The 19987-nt window shown below is 33.3% G+C and overlaps 1 protein-coding gene across 17 annotated transcripts in view; it reads right to left on the bottom strand.

Moving 5' to 3' along the window:
* LOC116811472 (histone demethylase UTY) overlaps nt 1-19987 on the bottom strand; it is a 262322-nt gene that overhangs the window by 164344 nt on the left and 77991 nt on the right. For 16 of the 17 annotated variants that reach the window (XM_058434449.1, XM_058434450.1, XM_032756502.2 and 13 more), the window contains exons 6-8: nt 19365-19485; nt 4956-5010; nt 1916-1950 (exon numbers count right to left, since the gene is read on the bottom strand). In XM_058434449.1, coding sequence (XP_058290432.1) covers nt 1916-1950; nt 4956-5010; nt 19365-19485 — 211 coding nt within the window. Of the gene's footprint in view, nt 1-1915; nt 1951-4955; nt 5011-19364; nt 19486-19987 lie in introns of those variants that run through there. The other variant, XM_058434453.1, reaches the window with a different exon arrangement.

Below are 19987 nucleotides of genomic sequence, written 5' to 3'. Positions count from 1 at the left end.
TGTTTTGAGACCAGCTTTAAAAACATGGCAAGACCCTATCTGTAATAAAAATTAAAACAAACTGGCTTGGAATGTTAATAGTCCTAGTTACTCCGGGGGCTGAAGAGGGAAGATGGCTTGAGCCCAGGAGTTCAAGGCTGCAGTGAACTAAAATTGTCCCCTTAATGCACTCCAGCTTGGGCAACAAGGGACACCTGGTCTCTTAAAAAATAAAATAATAAAATTACTTTTCCTAGATCAAAAGATTAAGAAAATGTTCTTAAAAGAGCAACAACATAATAAATGAAACAAAATACATACCTAAAACTTGGAATGGCAGGTTAAGAATTTTTATTTATGACACTCATGTAAAAAGATGGGCAATTCTTCACCCATTTATGCCTAGTGTTCCGTTACTGGAACGCTAAGCATGTGGGGGTTACTCATCTCCTACTGCTTAAGGTCATCACCAAGGTATGACTGCAAAAATTCGAAATATTGCAACCTCCAGCATAAATGGATTTAAATGCATTTTGTAAAACACAATCAATCCCTAGGTTAGAATATCCCAACCTGCAGGTATATCAACTTTGATTCAATAAATCTCTAAGGCCACTGTGTGTATCTTGCGGAGCACAGGGAGAAGTGAAGTAGAGAAACATACAGATAATTCTTAAAAAGTTCCCATGAAGCTTGTCACAGATGAGTTAAAGAACCAGCCAGTTAAATGTTCTGTATCTTACTGCATCTTATAGTAATATGAAAAATGGAAAATACCAGCATCTTTCCTGTCTTGGATAAAATCCTGCATCAAATCTACTTCTCTACATCACTATTTTCTACTTGTGCTAGAAACATAAGGGTAGACCTAAAAAATTACGTATGTGTGTAACAAGTTTCCCCCACCATGAAATTCTGTTTGTTTTTTGTTTTTCCTTAAGACAGGGTCTCACTCTGCCGCACAAGCTGGAGTGTAGTATCACACCACACTGCAGCCTCTGACTCTTCAAGCAGACCTCCAGTCTCAGCCCTCAAAGTAGCTGGAACTATAGGCACATGCCACTACACTTGGCTAACTATTAATTGTAGAGACCAGTCTCACTATGTTGCCCAGGCTGGTCTCAAACACCTGGGCTCAAGAGGTATTCCTGCATCAGCCTCTCAAAATGCTGCAATGAAGACATGAGCCACCATGCCTGACATGGTTATTAAATCTCTATTTCACAATTTAAATTCAAAATGTTCAGCTACTCATAATATGAAGAAATGCTACCAATTTTTTTAAGTCTACCAACTCCAGCACAAACTATAAATCCATATGTTACTCTAGTACATAGTATAGTTTAAATATTATAATAAAATCTGCTATACAAAGCAAAATATTTTTTAAAAAAGCTGAAATAGCTTTAAAAACAAGACAGCCTTGAACTAATGGTAACTATCATTTCAAATGGTATGATGTTTAAAAGATACCTCAATCTTAAAGAAAAACAAAAAACTTCAGTAACAGTGACTTATTACAATCATTCACGAATATTTTAAAAGAAAAGTAGACATTACATCCAGGGTTAGATGAAAGCTTCTTAAATAAAGGTATAAAGGAAAATTATATTAAGTCAAAGCACCACATACATAGCAAGTATTGTATTTAGGAAATAAATTAAAATACAGAGTTTAAGGTAGTTACAGAAATTGCTATATATACATTAAATATAAATCTCAAATTCCTTCATTTGTCTTTAACAATTTGTTTACTAAACAAAATTTCAAACACATTTAATGAGTAAAATACAAAATATATGCAAGAGTATAATACCCACAACTCAAATTGTCTAATACATTTATTTCATTTAAAGCCTGATATTTTCAAGTACATTTCATTTCATCTAAAGCATAGGTGACTGTTTTATTCTTGTTCTTAAGTTAAAACACTTACCTGGGTTTCATACAAATGGGCAATATGAAATTGAACTGCAATGGATCATGGGAAAAGATCAGTTACAATACAGTCTAATGTAATAAAGTAACAGAAAGTAGGGATAATATAAAATGTCAGACATACACAAATGCTAAAACTATGGAACATACATTTGACTAGGGGTGCAACTTCTGTTTTAAACAGAATGCAAAGTTAACAAACAAAATGCAATTAAACCTAATAAAGATCATGCGAAGAAAAACAATATAAAAGATTAAGTAATACTGTAACCAATTTATTTATAACTAATAATCATTAAAATCTGCAATACGTAAGTATACATCATAAAAAGTTCTTAATCAGAGTCTTAAGGAAACACAAGCATTTAAGTTTACATATCTTGACATATGGTATTCAAAATTTTACTTTAAAAACATAATATTTACTCTGTAATCAAGGAATGTTTTTCAGTGTGTATGCTTTTTCTTTATATTCAATCTTTAACAACTTTTTTTAAGTTATAGATCAAATACTAGTAACAACATAAGGAAACTTAGTGCTCTTTTAATTCTTCAGAAATAGATCACTGTGGTCAAGAACAAACACAAATGGTCAAACTACTTAAAGAGCAAGACTTCAAAATAATTTATTTGAAGATTCAAATAAGGCAGAATATTTGGCTTCTTTTTGCAGCCCTTCTTGATGCCCAGTTCCCCAACAGGAGCACACAACAAAATCAGAACGGATAATTACAAGTCCAACTATTTGAATTTTATAGTTTTTATTTTATAGTTTTTATTCATCCATGATAAACACCTTTTCTTGTTTTGTTTTAGGATATATCTTTTAAAACTTCCAAAATTATAAACAGAATATTTATATTTTTAAAGAAAAGTCCCATAGCAATCATGAAATTCTGACATCCCTTTGTCTCTCCTCCCTTCCAAATCTTCCCTCCTTGCTTCTCCTCGCTCATTTCTCTCAATGTCCTAAAAGTAAATTATACCTGGGATGGTTGATATAATTACCAATTCCTAGCTAAACTCTTTCAGATTTTGGTGTAGTGAACCTGGGTAAATGTCTAGAATGCAGCCTCTTTAATATGTTCCACAGCTTTCCAGTAAGTTCCCCATATCTAACATTGGAGAATAATGTATTAGATAACCATAAATTCCTTACCCTAAGAGAAAAAATTACTCCAAAATTTTGTAATTAACTAAAATCAAACAAACTTTCTGAAACTAAGTTATTGCTTTGTAAAAACAGACAAATATAAAAAGTTAAGTAATGAGCCATAAAATAAAAGAAAAATCTTCTTGTATGATTTCAAGAAAATAACCTCTCCCCCCAAAAAAACAAAAGCAACAACAAAAAAAAGTCATATATATGTACACACACCCACTGTGGTTTACAAAGGTTGAGAGGTTTTCTTCATTTTCCCTTCTGTTCAGAGTTTTCCTTACCACATAAAATCTAGTTAATCAAAATCTCACATCTCTGAATTGCTGGAGAGAAACTGGATGACAGATTAAGAAAAGGAAAAAGTACCAGTGCGGTGGCTTGTGACTGTAGTCCTAGTACTTTGGGAGGCCCTGAGCCTAGGAGTTCAAGAACAGCCTGAGCAACATGGCAAAACCCCATCTCCACAAAAAATACAAAAAATAAAAATATTAGCCAGGCATTGCATGCGCCTTAAAGTTCCAGCTACTTGGGAGCCTAAAATAGGACGATCACTTGAGCCTGGGAGATAAAGGCTTCAGTGAGCCATGGTTGCACCAAATGCACTCAGCCTGGTCAACAGAGTGAGACCCTGTCTCAAAAGACAAAGCAAAATTAAAACACACACAGACACACACACACAGCAAAGAGATAACCAAAAACTATATCCCATATCCCCCATATCTGTACCCACCAAATAAAGATAATAGAAAAGATTAGTGGTAACTGGCATGCTAATACTATCTGAACTTAAAATACAAATTTAGGCTGGAGTCCCAGGTCTCTGACCTCACCATCCCATAAAATACAACATCATCTTTTGTAGGATAAAAATCTCCACCTTTCATCCTTCTGTTTTTTTTTAAGACAGTGTCTTGCTTTATCACCCTGGCGTGTAGTAGCACAAACTTGCCTCACTGCATTGTCCGCCTCCTGGGTTCAGGCAATTCTCCTCCCTCAGTCTCCTGAGTAGCTGGGATTTCAAGTGTGCACCACTGCACCTGGCTAATTTTTGTATTTTTAGTAGAGATGGGGTTTTCACCATGTTGGCCAGGCTGGTCTCAAACTACTGACCTCAGGTGATCAACCCACCTTGGCTTCCCAAAGTGTTGGGATTACAGGCGTGAGCCACTGCTCCCAGCCCATGTTTCATTCTTATCTATAAATTAAAAGGGAGTGTAACTATATAACTAGGTATATTCAATATGGCAGTATTCAATTATAGACTCAAATAGGTAAAAAATTGACATAAAAGGTCTTTAATATTCTAACATTTTTATTACAAAGGAAAATCACATAATTTAAATTTTCATATTCTTTTTAAATGTGTTTTTTCCCCAAAATATTAACTGTAGTCATTCATCTTAAAGAGTTCAAAAAACAGCATTTATTTTTTAAATTACATATTTTTAACTTATTCAGGTTTTGTTTAAAATTGGCTTTGAAAACTTGATTTTTGCAACATCACCAAGTACACAAAAGTTTCGAAAAATAATCAAGCTTATGGTATGTGCAAATCCTAAAATATTAAAAGATGAAGTAATTTATTAATATGAAAACAGACACCACAAAGGGAGAAGAACTACTAAAGAAGGTAATCACTATTTGTTAGTGATAAATATAGAAGTGACATACCAGTCATTTCTATATTTATCAAATAATAATACTGACTGTCTTTGGGCAAGAAAAATCAATTCATCTCCAGTGATCTAAACTCTCTGAATCAGGCACATAACTTCTCATTTCTCTTCTCAAGAATGAACAGAAACAAAGGTATCAGCAGACAAAAAGGTATCATCAATATTCTTTGCTCGAAAGTATTTTATTTAAAAATACTTACTTTCAGCACTGGACAAAGTACATGGATTACAGTCAATCAAGGCTAACTGAAAATGCTGCAAGAGAAAAGTAAAAATATTAATGCACTAAATTAAGAGTTGCATAAAATGACATTTTCTATTTTAGCCTTTCAATGTCTATCATAAAATAACAAAGCTATGCTATACACCAATGCACTACACTCAATCAAATAAAATTACTATAATTCCAAATTTATTGTGGAAAATGTAACTGTTAATCAAGTTATTTCCATGAGATAGTTAACAATGGAGGCTATACAGAAGAATTTACTATATTCATATTTTTGTTTTATTAAAAACTTCAGATATTTGAGTCTTCCAGTAAACAAAATATTAAGGTATAAAATCAGACATGTACTTCATTATTTTAAAATCTGGAAAATAGTATTATATTTTTAGAGCATTATAGCTTACCTTGAGACCTGAACTTTAGAAATCAACTTAGATAATATGAGAATTAACAAAAAGAATAAAACATACCTGGTTTTACTGATTCTTCAATGTCACTGTACTTCAGAACATTTAAAACCTGTATGTACAACCTACTTATACACAACAAGTAACCTACTTTCAAATTCACATGTGAAATGTAGTTGTTCTTTGCCGATAATTTTTTATTTATTTATTGACAAAAGAAGAAATTGGACCTCAAGCAATGAAACAGGGTGCTTTTAAACATATTTAAAACACGGTGCTAAACATTTTAAATGTATGTAAATTGTGTGTATAAAATATCTAATCATTCATGAAATATTAAAACACTTATATTTCTACTCTAAATATATAAGCCTACGCAGAATGCAAACCAACTTCTAATTCTGTTTACAGACAGAATGAATAACTGTTAAAATCATACAGTAACATTTGATGTTTATAATCTATGAACTACTTAACTAAAGATAATAGACCCTAAAACTTTTAAATAAAAAATGCATACATCTCTTTCAAACATTCTACAAACTATTGCCATAAATATTCAATTTTCAGAGCCTCCACTAACTTTCAAAAACAATCAACCACGATACCAACAAAGAACAATTTACTTTAAAAGTAAACTACAAGAAGATCATTGTCTACAATGAAAGTATTAAAATTGTACTAAAGATACTAATATTAATGTTTAAAATGACACTACACATAGTCAGAACATAAGTTCTTTGTAAAAATAAATTATATTCAACAATGTTTAAAAACCAAGTTTCAAAGGAAAAATCAATGTGGGAATCACTGAGAACCTAAATATGCCTAGTCGAGCACTGCCAATTAACAAAGAACAAAATTAATGTTTGCTATATGATACTACAATCAAAGAATGATCACAAATAGCATCATGAGAGTGAACACTTTAGTTAGTAGACACAGGCTTGGCATCTGTGTTATAATATTTAAGTCAGGCTTTTCAGCAAATGGTGTCTGAAAAACTAAGTATCTGTATGAAAATAAAGTTGGGCCTCTGTTACGTCATATGCAAAAGTTAGCTTAAAATGGATCAGAGATGTAAACTTAAGAGCTAAAACTATTACAGTCTTAGAACAATAAGCAGGAAAAACCTTTATGACACTGAATTTGGCAGTGATTTCTTGGACGTGATGCCAGAGACACAGGTAACAAAAAAACAGATTTACTTAGCTTCATCAAAATTAAAAACTTTTGTACATGAATGAACCACAATCAAGATACTGCAAAGAAAAAAAAACTGCAAATTATAAACTTAATAAGGACTTAAAATACAGAATACAAAATATGTTACAAAAAGACCCAAAAATTGAAAATAGGCAAAGCACTTGAACAGACATCTCGAATAATATGAATGGCCAATAAATACATGAAAAGATGCTCAAAATTATTAGCTATTAAGAGAAATACAAATCAAAACCACAATGTGATACCAGTTCACTCCCATTAGGATAGCTACTATGAAGCAAACAAACAAATGAAAAAGTTTTTTTTCTTTCTTTTTTTTTCATTTATTGGCAAAGCGGTGAAGAAATTGGACCTCAAGCACTGAAAACAGGGACTCAATCTGTGTACACCAATGTTCAAGGTAGCATTACTACAGGAGCCAAAATGGAATACCGCAAATGTTCACCACAGATTAAAGCATTAAGAAAATGTGGTTTAACTATAGAACAGAATATTATTCAGCCATATTCATCCCAAAGGAATGGGAAGCTTCTGCCAGGGAGTTTGAGGCTGCAGTGAGCTCAGATCATACCACTGTTCTCCAGCGTTGGTGACAGAGTGAGACCCTGTCTCAAAAAAACTACAGAAAACAAAAAGGAATTCTGAAACACATTGATGAATACCTGAAATATGCCAAGTGAAATAGGCCAGATAAAAAACGACAAATATTGTACAAGTCCACTTACATAAGACACGCAGAGTTCTACTGAGAGCCAGAAAGTAGAATAAAGGAACTCCTGGGTAGTTAGAGGAAAAGGCAATGGCAAAGTATTGATTTATGGGTAAAAAATTTTTGTATGGGATAATGTAAAGTTCTGAAAATGAAGAGTGGTAATGGTTACACTGCACTGTAAACAATGCCACTGAAATGTACACTAAAATGGCTATGTTATGTATATCTTCCCACAATAGCAACCAAATAAAGAAGACAAAACTTAAAAATACCGAGGCTTCATTTAACTTAGGAAGTTAATATTTAACTTCGTTTTTTAAAACTTACTGCTTGAAACACATTCTGAAATTGGTAAATTACTCATAATACAAATAGGCTTTTAATTATAAATACTTCATCAATCACTAATGAGAGACAATAACGTATGAAGGGGTTTAGAATATGCCACCCCAAAATATGCGATTCTGACATAAAGATTATTTTGAGCCACAGGCAAATACAAAACAGGTACAATACAACTCCCTATCCTCTTTTCTGCTTGAAAGGACAGGGTGATTCTTAATTTCTGAAGACAACTCTATATTCTTATAAGCTTAAAGGCAGCACAGGATTAATCTATATAACTTCTGCCAAATATTTACCTTTCCACAATTTGCTTCCCATGGAAACTTCAAGTCTTTCCCTTTGTCTTGTCATTTCTCTATAAATTTACTGTTCTTTTGGTTACATCTCACAGCAGCCCCTATTGTACACTCCTCTGAGTTACTCACAGAAAGAAAATAAATCTTCAGGACCCTCTAAATTTATGATGCCAAGAGGGAAGTTAAACCCTAGAAACTGAATCACACAGAATGTTTGCAATTCTGTTTCTTACAGTTTCTTAGATCATAGCTCCTGCTCATTGATCTTGTTCAGTAAATAACTAGGAGACACCAGACATTCCCCATTTCAATCACTGATCTTTGAGATTAATTGTCCTTTTATTGGCCTAATTCAGATTGGATGGTGCCCAAAACCCCAGGACAGTTACATCTTTAGTGTGAAGTGTTGAATACACCTTTCCTGAAAGAAAAAGACTACCTCAACAATCAGATTTTGTTAACTCTGCAGTAAGCCTTATACAGAAACCTTTGTCTGTATAAGCGACCCCCAACTTCTACACTTTGGAAAACTAACTTCCTTTCTATGGAATCTGTGTTTGCAGGGACCTTAGCTTTGCAGTTGAATAAACTCTCCTTAAACATTATGCTGACCTTTTTGATTATTTAGGTTGACATTCATCACAAAGTTCTCCAGTGTATAATGTGTAATGCACACATTAATACATTTGTTTATTTTTCTCGTTAGTTTTTCTGTCAGTCTAATATGCAGGGCCCCAACCAACGAACCTAAAAATAAATGAAGGCTAAAGTTTTTCTTTTCATATAAGATCAAAACAATTGCAGACACTAGAAATAAAAAGCTCAAAAAAAAAAAAAAAACTGGACTGTATCAATGTCAATTTCCTAGATGTTAACCTTTGAGAAAAACTGATGGATATAGGATCTTTGTTTGTTATTACCTTTTATAATGATACATACATATTTTTGAAATAAAAAATAATAAAAGAAAACTGGGAAATAAAAACCTTATTTCCTGAAGAAAAACGCAACATTTGGACACTGTGAACATTATTTTCCCTTAGTGCTGTAGTTTGAATATTCTGTTCAAAACTCATGTTGAAATTTAATTGGCACTGTGACATTATTAAGAGTAGAGATCTTTAAGAGGTGATTAGATCATAAGGGCTCTCTCTCATGAATAGATTAATGCTGTCATCAAAAGAGTGGGTTCCTTAGAAAAAGGGTGAGTTTCACCTGATATCTTTCTATCTTGCTTGTAATGTGACACCTTCCACCATTTTCTGACACAGCAAGAAGGCTCTCTTCAGACATGGTCCCAAGATCTAGGACTTCCTAGCCTCTAGAACTTCATGTCACCTAGCCTCTAGAACTTCATGTCAAATAAATCTCTTTATAAATTACCCAGTCTCTAGTACTCCATTGCAGGGGCAGAAATGAACTAAGATACTTGGTTTGCAAACTGCACTGTGGATCCTTAACATGCTAACAGAGCAAGATGATACAGACTATTTTTTAAGTATATGAAGTATTGGAAGTACAGCATACTTACTCTCCTCAACACAAAAAGGGAAGCATAATAGCCATACTTCAGACTATACTATATTTTTAAGTAAAATCTGTCCTGAAACTATATTATTAAATATATGAGAACACATGCCTTTCCTAAACAAGTCACCACAGGATAGAAACTGGCCTGAAAAGAAAATAACTTGGCCAGATGCAGTGGCTCACTCCTGTAATCCCAGCACATTGGGAGGCCAAGGTGGGTGGATCACCTGTGGTCAGGAGTTCAAGACCAGCCTGATCAATATGGTGAAGCCCTGTCTCTAATAAAAATACAAAAATTAGCCGGGAGTAGTGGCAGGCACCTGTAGTCCCAGCTGCTCGGGAGGCTGAGACAGGAGAATTGTTTGAACCCGGAGGCAAAGGTTGCAGTGAGCTGAGATAATGCCACTGCACTCCAGCCAGGGTGACAAAAACAAGACTCCATCTCAAAAAAAAAAGGGAAAAAGAAAATAACTTGTAAGATTACAGAACTTTGGTACTATTTCAGTAAAACCTAAAGAAAAAAGAGAGGTATATAATTCAAATAACTCAGCCTACATTTAATTTGTTGGTATTCAAGATCTGCCAGGAACAGTAAAAAATTTGAATGCTACGGTAAAATTATTGCTTTACTATTTCGCACCCCCAAACAGCATAAAATGCCAAACATTTTTAAACAGCAAACATTTTGAAAATACGTATTTCAAAAGATGCATGAGAAAAGACTTTTAAAACTGATCACATATTTATAAAAAATAAAACACTCATGCACAACACCTCACATTACAAAAAGCTAAATTAAATACCACTAACCAAAAAAGTAAACATTTAAGACAGTAAAAGAAATGAGACAAAATGATACAACCTCTTGCCTTCATTTTCAGTATCCAATCCTCAAACTAGAGTCACCCAATCCTCAAATTAATGACTAAGCTTAAGAATGATCTTTCCAAAGACAAATCATCAATTAAACCATGTTTGTGAAGACATGTACTCTATTGCTGCAAAATACAGTTCTGTATCTCTAGCTGCAGCAATTATCCCAAAAGAAATTCTGTATCTCTACCAAGATGCTCACAGTTCAGTCTCATCCAAATTTTGCTCTCATGAAGCAAAACTCCAGTCAAATTGCAGTATTTCCCATTTCTTACAAGTGGAAGGGTCCCATACCCTGTCAGCCAAGGTAATCTAAACCACCCATAATACTTCCTCTATTCCCTCATTGGTTTGTTGTCTGCCTGAGCAAACATCATCTCATCGTCTAAAAAGAATCTTAGGCTAGGATTCAAACCTGCATAAGAAGCCTTTTCTGGATTTCCCCAGGCAATAATTTCTGCTGCCTCGATAGCAGTTTGATCAAAATGTTTTCATACTGGGTATACAGAAATATTAGAAATAACTCAATAAAATATGTTACTAATTTTAAAATAACCATTCTTTATTAAAGCCAAATAAAAATATCTGTGTACTATTACAGCATTTTTCCTTCACATTCTAGGAAAGCAATGTATCATATATGCATCTGCTGAATGTAACCTATGCTAATTAAAGAAGCACTTCTCAAGCCCAACTACAATGCATCTAAATACAAAACATGGGCACTAAAAATGAAGTTATCAAGTAGTTATTTCAGACAATTCAGAATACAGTAGCCCATGTCCTCAAACTTGAGGAATACATTCCAAGACCTCTAATGGATGCCAGTAATCTTGGATAGTACTGAACCCTACAGATACAATGTTTTTTCATTCTGCTAACTGAGACAGCTACTAAGTAGCTAATGGGCAAGCTAATATATACAGCCTGGATATGATGGACAAAAGGATGGTTTCATCATGCTATTGAGAAGGGTGAATAATTTAAAACTTTTTTTTTTTTTTTTTTTTTTGAGACAGAGTCTCCTTCTGTCTCCAGGCTGGAGTGCAGTGGTGGGATCTCAGCTCACTGGAACCTCCGCCTCTCAGGTTCAAGGGATTATCCTGCCTCAGCCTCCCAAGTAGCTGGGACTACAGGCACATGCCACCATGCCCAGCTAATTTTTGTAATTTCAGTAGAGACGGTGTTTCACTCTGTTGGCCAGAATGGTCTCAATCTCTTGACCTCATGATATGCCTGCCTCAACCTCCCAAGGTGCTAGGATTACAGGCATGAGCCACTACACCCAGTGATAATTTAAAACTTACGAATTGCTTGTTTCTGTTTATTTCTCTTTATTTTCCATTTAATATCTCTGGCCAAGGTTGCAGGTAATTGACCTCAGAAAACAACAATGTGGGTAAGGGGGTACTACTGTATACCTATATGCTTTACTAATCTTTAATAATTTCCTTGTAGAAAGCCAGGCACAATGGCACACACCTGTAGTCCCAACTACTTGGGAGTCTGAGATGGAAGGATCATTTTGGGCCAGGAATTCCACGCACTGTACTATGATCATGCCTGTGAATAGCCACTGCACTCAATCCTGGAAAACAGTGACAGCCAGTCTTTTAAAGTATAATTTCCTTAAATAAAATATATTTTAAAATCTCTCATTCTTATTTATGATTAAAAAATGTTATTCATCAATGTAGACTTTGAGCTTGGTCAATACTAAGCAAATAAAGCCCTCAAATATCCTTTTCATTTGACAGGTAACTACATGCCTACTAAGGCCACATATTATGCATATAACAATAAACAAACATAATCCCTCCACCAAAAAGCTCTAGCCAGAGAGAAATATTAAAGTAAATAATTATGCTTATCCGATCAATTCAGCAATGGCAAGAATTTCACATGAAAGTACAAGATGTCTGGCACAGATCTAACCACCTACAAAAGGATGCCTCCTTGAGAAAGTGTTATCAAGATAGGACCTGCATGGATAAGTAAAAGTTACCATGAAAGAGTTCTAAAAAATGCATTGCAGAATAACAAGCATCTGTTAAGGGCCCAAAAAAACACGAAGGAGATAATACGAAATTGTATTGTCTTTTTCTATAATGAACATAATCATAGTAATGCTAGAAAACTACTGAAGTGTTTAGGATGAAAAGTGGCAATCTGAGTTCCATTTAAAAATAATCTTTCTTTTTTAACAGACATCACTGCTGCTCCTCAAATTTTTAGTTATCTTTCCAGACACATAAAAAGATTAACTCAGATCCTTTGAGTGTCAGGTGTGACCTGGTGAGCTAATAAATCAATTTTCTTAAAGGGAAAAAGATTAAAAAGACATTTCTCAAAAGAAGACATACAAGCAACAAACAGGTGTATGAAAAAAAGTTCAACATCAATCACTGGGAAAAGCAAATGAAAATCACAGTGAGATATCACCCCATACATTTATTATCAAAAAGACAAAGTATCATGCTGATCCGGTTATAGAGAAAGGGAACCCTTAACAATACCAGTGGGAATGTAAATTGGTACAGTCGTATGGAAAAAAATAGGCAGACTCTCCTCAAAACTCAAAATAAACTACAGTATGATACAGCAATTCAGCTACTGGGTATTTATCCAAAGGAAACGAAATCAGTAGCTGAAGAGACACCTGTCAAGTTTATAGCAGCATTATTCACAATAGCCAAGATATGAGATCAACCTAAGCATTCATCAATGATTGAATAAGGTAATCTGATATATATGTGTATATATGTGTGTGTGTATATATATATATATATATCATACACATACCGTTCATCCATTTAAAAAAAAGAAAGTGTCAGTAAGTTATTTCTTCTTTCAAATTCATGTAGTTACAATCCTGACGAGGAAAAAAAAAAGGGTACTGTGTATATCATTTCGCTTAAAGTTGAAGTTTCCAAGAAACTATTTGATGATGTTAAATGAGATCTTAAGCTGTACCGTCACTTCCAGCCACACATGTGAAACTGGAGGACATTAAGACAAATACTGCATGATCTCACTTATTCCAGGACATTGTTAAAAAACCTAATCTCATAGAAATATAGAGTAGAACAGTGCTCATCAGAGGCCAGCAAAGATTGGATGGACAGAATGAAGAGAAATTAATCAAGGGGTACAAAATGACAGGTAGATAAGAGGAATAATTTCTAGCGTTCTACATAGCATAGCAAGTGGACTACAATAAGCAATATTATATAGTGTGTATCTCAAAATAACTAGAAAAAAGATTCCAAATGTTCTTACCATGCAGAATTGTCTGAGGTGATGAATATGCTAAAACTATGATGTGATCACTATCCCAATGTATACATGTGTCAGAAGCATCACATTGTATCCCATAACTATGTCCAATTATTACATGTCAATTAAAAATAAAATTTAAAAAATAATTTCAAAATTTAAAAAAATTCTGTTAAATATAACACTCTTTATTTTTATTCAAGGCAGCTTAGTCATCCCAAAACGATCTGAGGAATAAGGCCTGAGTTGTTTGTTATGTGCATTTATGATCTCTTACCACAGCAAATTTTAAGAGTTTAAAAAGTCCTCATAAATAACTCTACTTCATGACTTAATGTCAATCACAATTGTGTTCGATGAGTTTTAATCCAGATTCAGCCCTTAAATAAACCTATTTTATATTAGCTTGCAGATCGGGACTGCTGCTCTGTGTGCCTTTATATAATTAAAAGCAATTTCAAAGACCACTTGATCTCTGATCTACATGTGTCTGCTGTCACATTTATCCATTTGATACTTGTTAAGAACCTACATGATAAGTCTTAATTTTTTAAGCTTATTTTTTTATGTGATGCCCAGTACTTAGACAATATCTTAAATATTGAAGAGCCAAGTGAAATTTTGTCAGATAATTTCATATACCTTGTTTACTCACTATGTCTTAGAAGGTGAATATAGTTATTCTATGTCCACAGGTATCGTAAGAAACAATCAGGCACCTCTAGGCAAGGTTACACATTTATTTAAAAGGCAAAATAAGAACAATTTATGTTTTTAAAAAATGCTTCAAGAGTAATAAAACATGACCTTTTTTTTTTGTCCTGGTTTTGAACATAGGAATGATGCCGTAGATCTCATCATCTTTACCCGTTTCACATCTGCCTCTTAAATCAACATTTATTATTTTCCACTAGCAAATTTTAAGGGGACAATGAATACCTCGGTATGCTCACCAATTATCCTCATTTTCAAACCAAAGGATTTTAAAACTCAAAAGGCTTCTAATGTTGATGTGTGTTGAAATAAATTAGTATATGTAGACATAAGCAGATACTTAGTAAATTTCTATACAATCCTTTTTTCGGCTTTATTAAGGTATGTTTATTGAGGTATATATATTATATATAATGAGTTTATATATCTATATATACACCTCAATAAACTCATAATACCTCAAAATACTATGTATTTTTATATATGATTTTATATATTTTATATATTTTGTGTATATACAAATTTTATATATATAAGATATATATATAAAATACTGTGATCTAAACATATACATATATTGTGAAATATCTACAATAATCAAGCTAGTTAACATATCATCTCACAGTTATTTCTTGTACGTCCTCCACACGTAAGAAGTGGTGAGGATGGGGGACATTGTGAAAATGCTTAAGATCTACTCTCTTTATATAATCTTCATTAAATCAAGTAGTTGTACTGGTTGTTAGCTACTGAAGAATATTGTGTTTCCCATATATATTTGTATATACCATTCCTACCTTCAAGAAACAGTTTTAACAGTTTACCAGTTTATGTAAGTTGTTAGGCATTATACAAAACTATCCGTCAAAATTAACCTTTTTTTCAAGTAATGATAATCCACTGCTGTAAATATATACAAAGTATAACAAAATATTAGTAATATCACTTATAGTGAGAAATAATAAAGTAAAATCTTAAAGATTATCTGAAGGAAAAAACAAAATGTGAAGTAGAAAAGTCACTCTAAAATGGAATAATTCATATATACTTTTAATCTAGTTAATCAATTGACAACTGCTATTTCTACCATGTATTAAACACACGGAAATTTGATTAATTTCACTTTTTAAAGGATGGATTAAATTCTGTGACAGAAAAACAGAATTCACAAATACTAGATAATAGCCCCAAATTAGAGAAATTTTAGATGGCAGATGAGAAACAGAACTTAAAAGGGCTGATGAGACAAGTAAAATTTTATTTGTCAGGTACTTTCATTTCCTTTACTTATTCACTATGTCCTAGATGTGGGTATAATTATTCTATGTCCCCAGATTATATTAAAAATCAAATAGGCACTTTAGCCGAGGTTACACATTTAACTAAAAGTGTTAACATCGAATTTTAAAATCAAATCTGCTACTTCAATGACAGTTTACACTATATTAAAGCTGAATTCAACTATTTTTGTGACACATTAGGCCATTTTCAGGAACATTAATGAAATATAAAGCCCTGGAATGCATGCCATGTATAAACAAAAGAGAGGGAGATCTAGTGCGAAAACTACCTGTATTTTATTTAAATAATTTACCATTTAGAAATATCATATATACTCTTTCATGGAATTAAGGGAAGAAAATAAGGTACAGAACACATGAACTGCAATGAACTTAAATGCTGTTCTCCACCACAATATATCCATTCTGTAACCCTCTTGGAGAACTAAACCTTACTCAAGAATGGGACTGTGAATAATACTAGCCCTCTGATAGAAAATAACTTAATGAGCACACAGTTTATTTCTGGCAAATGATAGGCAAGGAAAACTCTGGAGGCTTTTCACTAAGTTACTACTCATTTTTGAAGACAGCAACAGGAAATTTTGCCCTTTTCCATACTCTAAATCAAGATAAGAATGATAAATCATGTATTTATTGAGCAGTTAGTTATTACCAACATTACTAAGCATCTAAGTCATTATAATGTCCCTATGAAAATATGAAAAAAAAGTCATTTAATTACACTTGGTAAGTATCGTCTACCAAACATGGAAAAATCCAAAAGAGAACAAAAGTGAATATGGATCTTTGATGAGGTATCTGTGTATCTGAATCAACTGCTGGACTTCCTATTATGAGTTACTAATTTTTGAGTTGGAATTTATAAAAGTAAAGCCCAAAGTGTCTCTCTGAGTACACTTTGCCAGGAAAACACCTTGCTGTTATACAAATATTATAGATTCCATCTTTAGCTATATAAATTACTAACCAACTAAAGAAAACTGGAAACTTTGAAAAGGGAGATATTCATTCTAACTCACACCTTTATTCACGTTAAATGCCAAGTACTTACAGCAATATACAGAAACATCTCTTCCTCAGTTAAACTATTGATGCCTATAACAATCTCAACAATAGACAAGGAGTATTTTGATTATGAGGGAAAACTTAAGAAATAAAACTTCAGGATGAGATAAAAATCAAGTAAGATATTCACGCTAAGAGCAAGATTAATGTCAAAAACATCCCAAAACTTTTGCTATACAAATGAAATAAACATCAAAATGTTGTTGGGTGTTTAAAAAAAAATGAAAGATGGGCAAAAACAAAGAAAACAGCATATATCTAAGACATTTTTTGCTAAAACCAACCTTACTTGAGGGTTTGTTCCCCTTTACATATGACTAAGCAAAGAAAAGCACATATAGGAATGAGTTACCTGTTACAACTAAATAACCAGGAACACTTTCAGTGAGCTGATGAACTCATGACAGTGAAACCTCAAATTCCTCTCAGCCTAGTTAAATGTTTTAAATACTGCCACTTCATTAAAATAAGAGCTTTGCATCCATAGAATTCTTTAAGATAACACTGTATTTACTACTGAATTAAGTCTTTTCTCCTCTGGTTTTTATATGCATGTTTCACATTTATGAAAAAAAATGTATTGTGCTTATTCCTTTCTCCCTCCAATGTATTTCCAAAGAACACAACCATAAAACATTGCTGTAGCAAAACAAGTATGTTCTGAGAAAATTTTACTATATTTATTTTCTGCTGTAAAATGTCTTAGGGCCTTTTACAGACATTGTGTGTGTGTGTGTGTGTGTGTGTGTGTGTGTGTGTGTATACACATATAATGTGCAGAGAGGATTAAAATCTACAAAGCGGCATAGCTGTACTTATTTTCAATTTCAAATCCACAGGTATCTCAAATGGTAAGCAATTTGTAAATGTTACTCTGAATTTGAGAAAAACTGAAAATTTGAAAATTTCAGAAAGACTGAAAAATTCTATTCTATTTTTCCACATCAACTGCACTTAACCTTGGATTTAGGGACTCCTCAGATCCACTTTTTTCTGAGTACTGTGAAATCTAAGTTATTTATGTAGTTTACTTGCAATGATTTTAATGTTTTGGGTTGACTATGTTCCATCAGCACCATACTGTAAAAAACATAGCATAAACAGACTACATAATTGTAAACTTTAAAACAATTAAGGCATAACTGAGTTAAGAACCACATGCAGCAAGCCATTAATTCAGCAAGTCTGGGTTGGCCAGACAAGCACATTCAAAGAAAGGTATGAATCTTGACAAGCTCCTGGCAGCAATCTTTGAAGTCCTTGCAATATCTAGCCTGACAAGGTGTCTTTCTTTATCTGGGGCTTTGGTTCATCCCAGATAGCTATGCTAACAATTGATTTATGGCACAGGCCTGGGGCAACATGGTATCAGACCTCTCTCTGTAGGCACTGGAGACTAAGCTACTAAGGTAGCTTAGTAGGCAGGTCCTCCACAACTACAAGATCAAATCCTAGTAAAAACTCTGAAAAGCAACAGTCAATGAGCTCCTCTGGTGGACAATATTCTGTTTATGTTTTCCTAACTTGCTGCTGCAGGGAGAATCAATTGCAGCTCACAGATGTACAACAAAAGAGGACAAATAAAGTCTTACACCTGGTTCTCTCTCCTAGACTCTGCCCTTACATGTCTTTTCCTTTGATAATTTTAACCTGTATTCTTTCGCTGTAATAAACTGTAACCATGAGTATAACTGTTATCTGGGTTAAGTCCCTCTAACAAATCACTGAACTTGAGGGTGGTTTGGGGAACCCCAAACAACAGAGTTTTTAAAAAGCATTCCTTGAATATTTCTGTGTTAGTGAGTTCAAAGTAAATCCTATTGTTAAGATACATAAATACCCTCTACCTGTAAAATTAAGATAATCTACAAAAGATCTGTATCTGGAAAAGGAGAAGCATTCTTAATAAGCATAAAATCACAAACCTTATTATTTTCTCCAGAAGCTATAATTCTTTCAAAAAACAATGCTTTAACTTAAAGGTAAGACCTATTTTCACTAAAGTCTTGGGAAACAAAATAGCTGCACATAGCAAAAAAGTAAAAAAAATTTTGAGAAATCAAATTTTCACAGAATTAAGACATTTAAACAATAATTTAATTTTTCCCAAAAATTTGCATATTACCCAAAAACTGTATATTTACCAACTGGCAGTCCAAAAGCCTTAGAATATTATATTAAACAACTTTGCTATGACACATGTTTTGCTATTATAGGTGTAGATTTCTAATGAGAACTATACAAAACAATAATCAATAGTTAAATCACTGGTACAACATCACTAATTGGCCTGTTCTCTCTCTCTTTGGAGGCAGACACACAAAATAATGTTGATGCTCAAAGGAAATCAAAACCTTCACCATCTCCTGATTATATAAAAACCTTTAATATTAAACAAAACAAAAACTTTAAGGTGCTAAAGTTATCTTCCAAGTCATGGTATTTATTTTATATCCTGAAACTCAGTTCCAAACATTTTTTAACCCTTTAGGGCATATCCTCAATTTTCTAAGATTGTCATAGTGCTAAATTCCAGTGCTTCTCAGTGACATTAAAGTGTGCGTGCACACGTGCGCATGCACACACACACACATGAAATTGTGTTATGTGTGAAAAATCTCAACCACCTACCTTTAAACTAGACTTGTAGTCTGTGTTCACTTTGAACATGAGCCCAAGTCGTAAATGAATTTCCTTGGCTCGACAAAAGCTGGGGTCAACATAAAGCACATCTTGAAATGCTTTAATTGCCCTGAAAAAAATATAAACATAAGAAACTGTAATTTTTAATATTTACATATATCTAACTTGATAGTATAGGAAACATTCTGGTTATTTAATTTTAATGAAAGTACCAACTTTATAAAAAACAGTATGAATGAACAGAAAACATTAGAAAGGGATAAGAAAGCTCATAATCCTTTTGTTCTCAATTCCATCAACTATTCAAAAATATCTAAAGGTTCAAGAAAAATCTCAGCGGAAATTACTACAAATCTTTCTGAAACATCTCAAGGAAGAACAGCACGAAAATGTGAAAAGGTGAGAAAGTGAAGGTGTTAATTCTGCTTCTGTTCAGCTTCATATAATTCAACTTTTTAAAACTTTATTTCTGCCTTTCACTTCTGGTATACTCTTTTTTTGCAAATGACAAGGTCTCAATCTGTCACCCATGCTGGAGTGTAGCAGGACAATCACAGCTCACTGCAGCCTGGACCTCCTGGGTTCAGGCAATCCTCTTACTTCAGCCTTCT

The sequence above is a fragment of the Hylobates moloch genome, unplaced genomic scaffold, assembly GCF_009828535.3.
Source record: "Hylobates moloch isolate HMO894 unplaced genomic scaffold, HMol_V3 SCAFFOLD_25, whole genome shotgun sequence".
NCBI lineage: Eukaryota > Metazoa > Chordata > Mammalia > Primates > Hylobatidae > Hylobates > Hylobates moloch.
The sequence above is the reverse complement of the archived record's forward strand: the minus strand, read 5'-3'. Positions and strand labels throughout refer to the sequence as shown.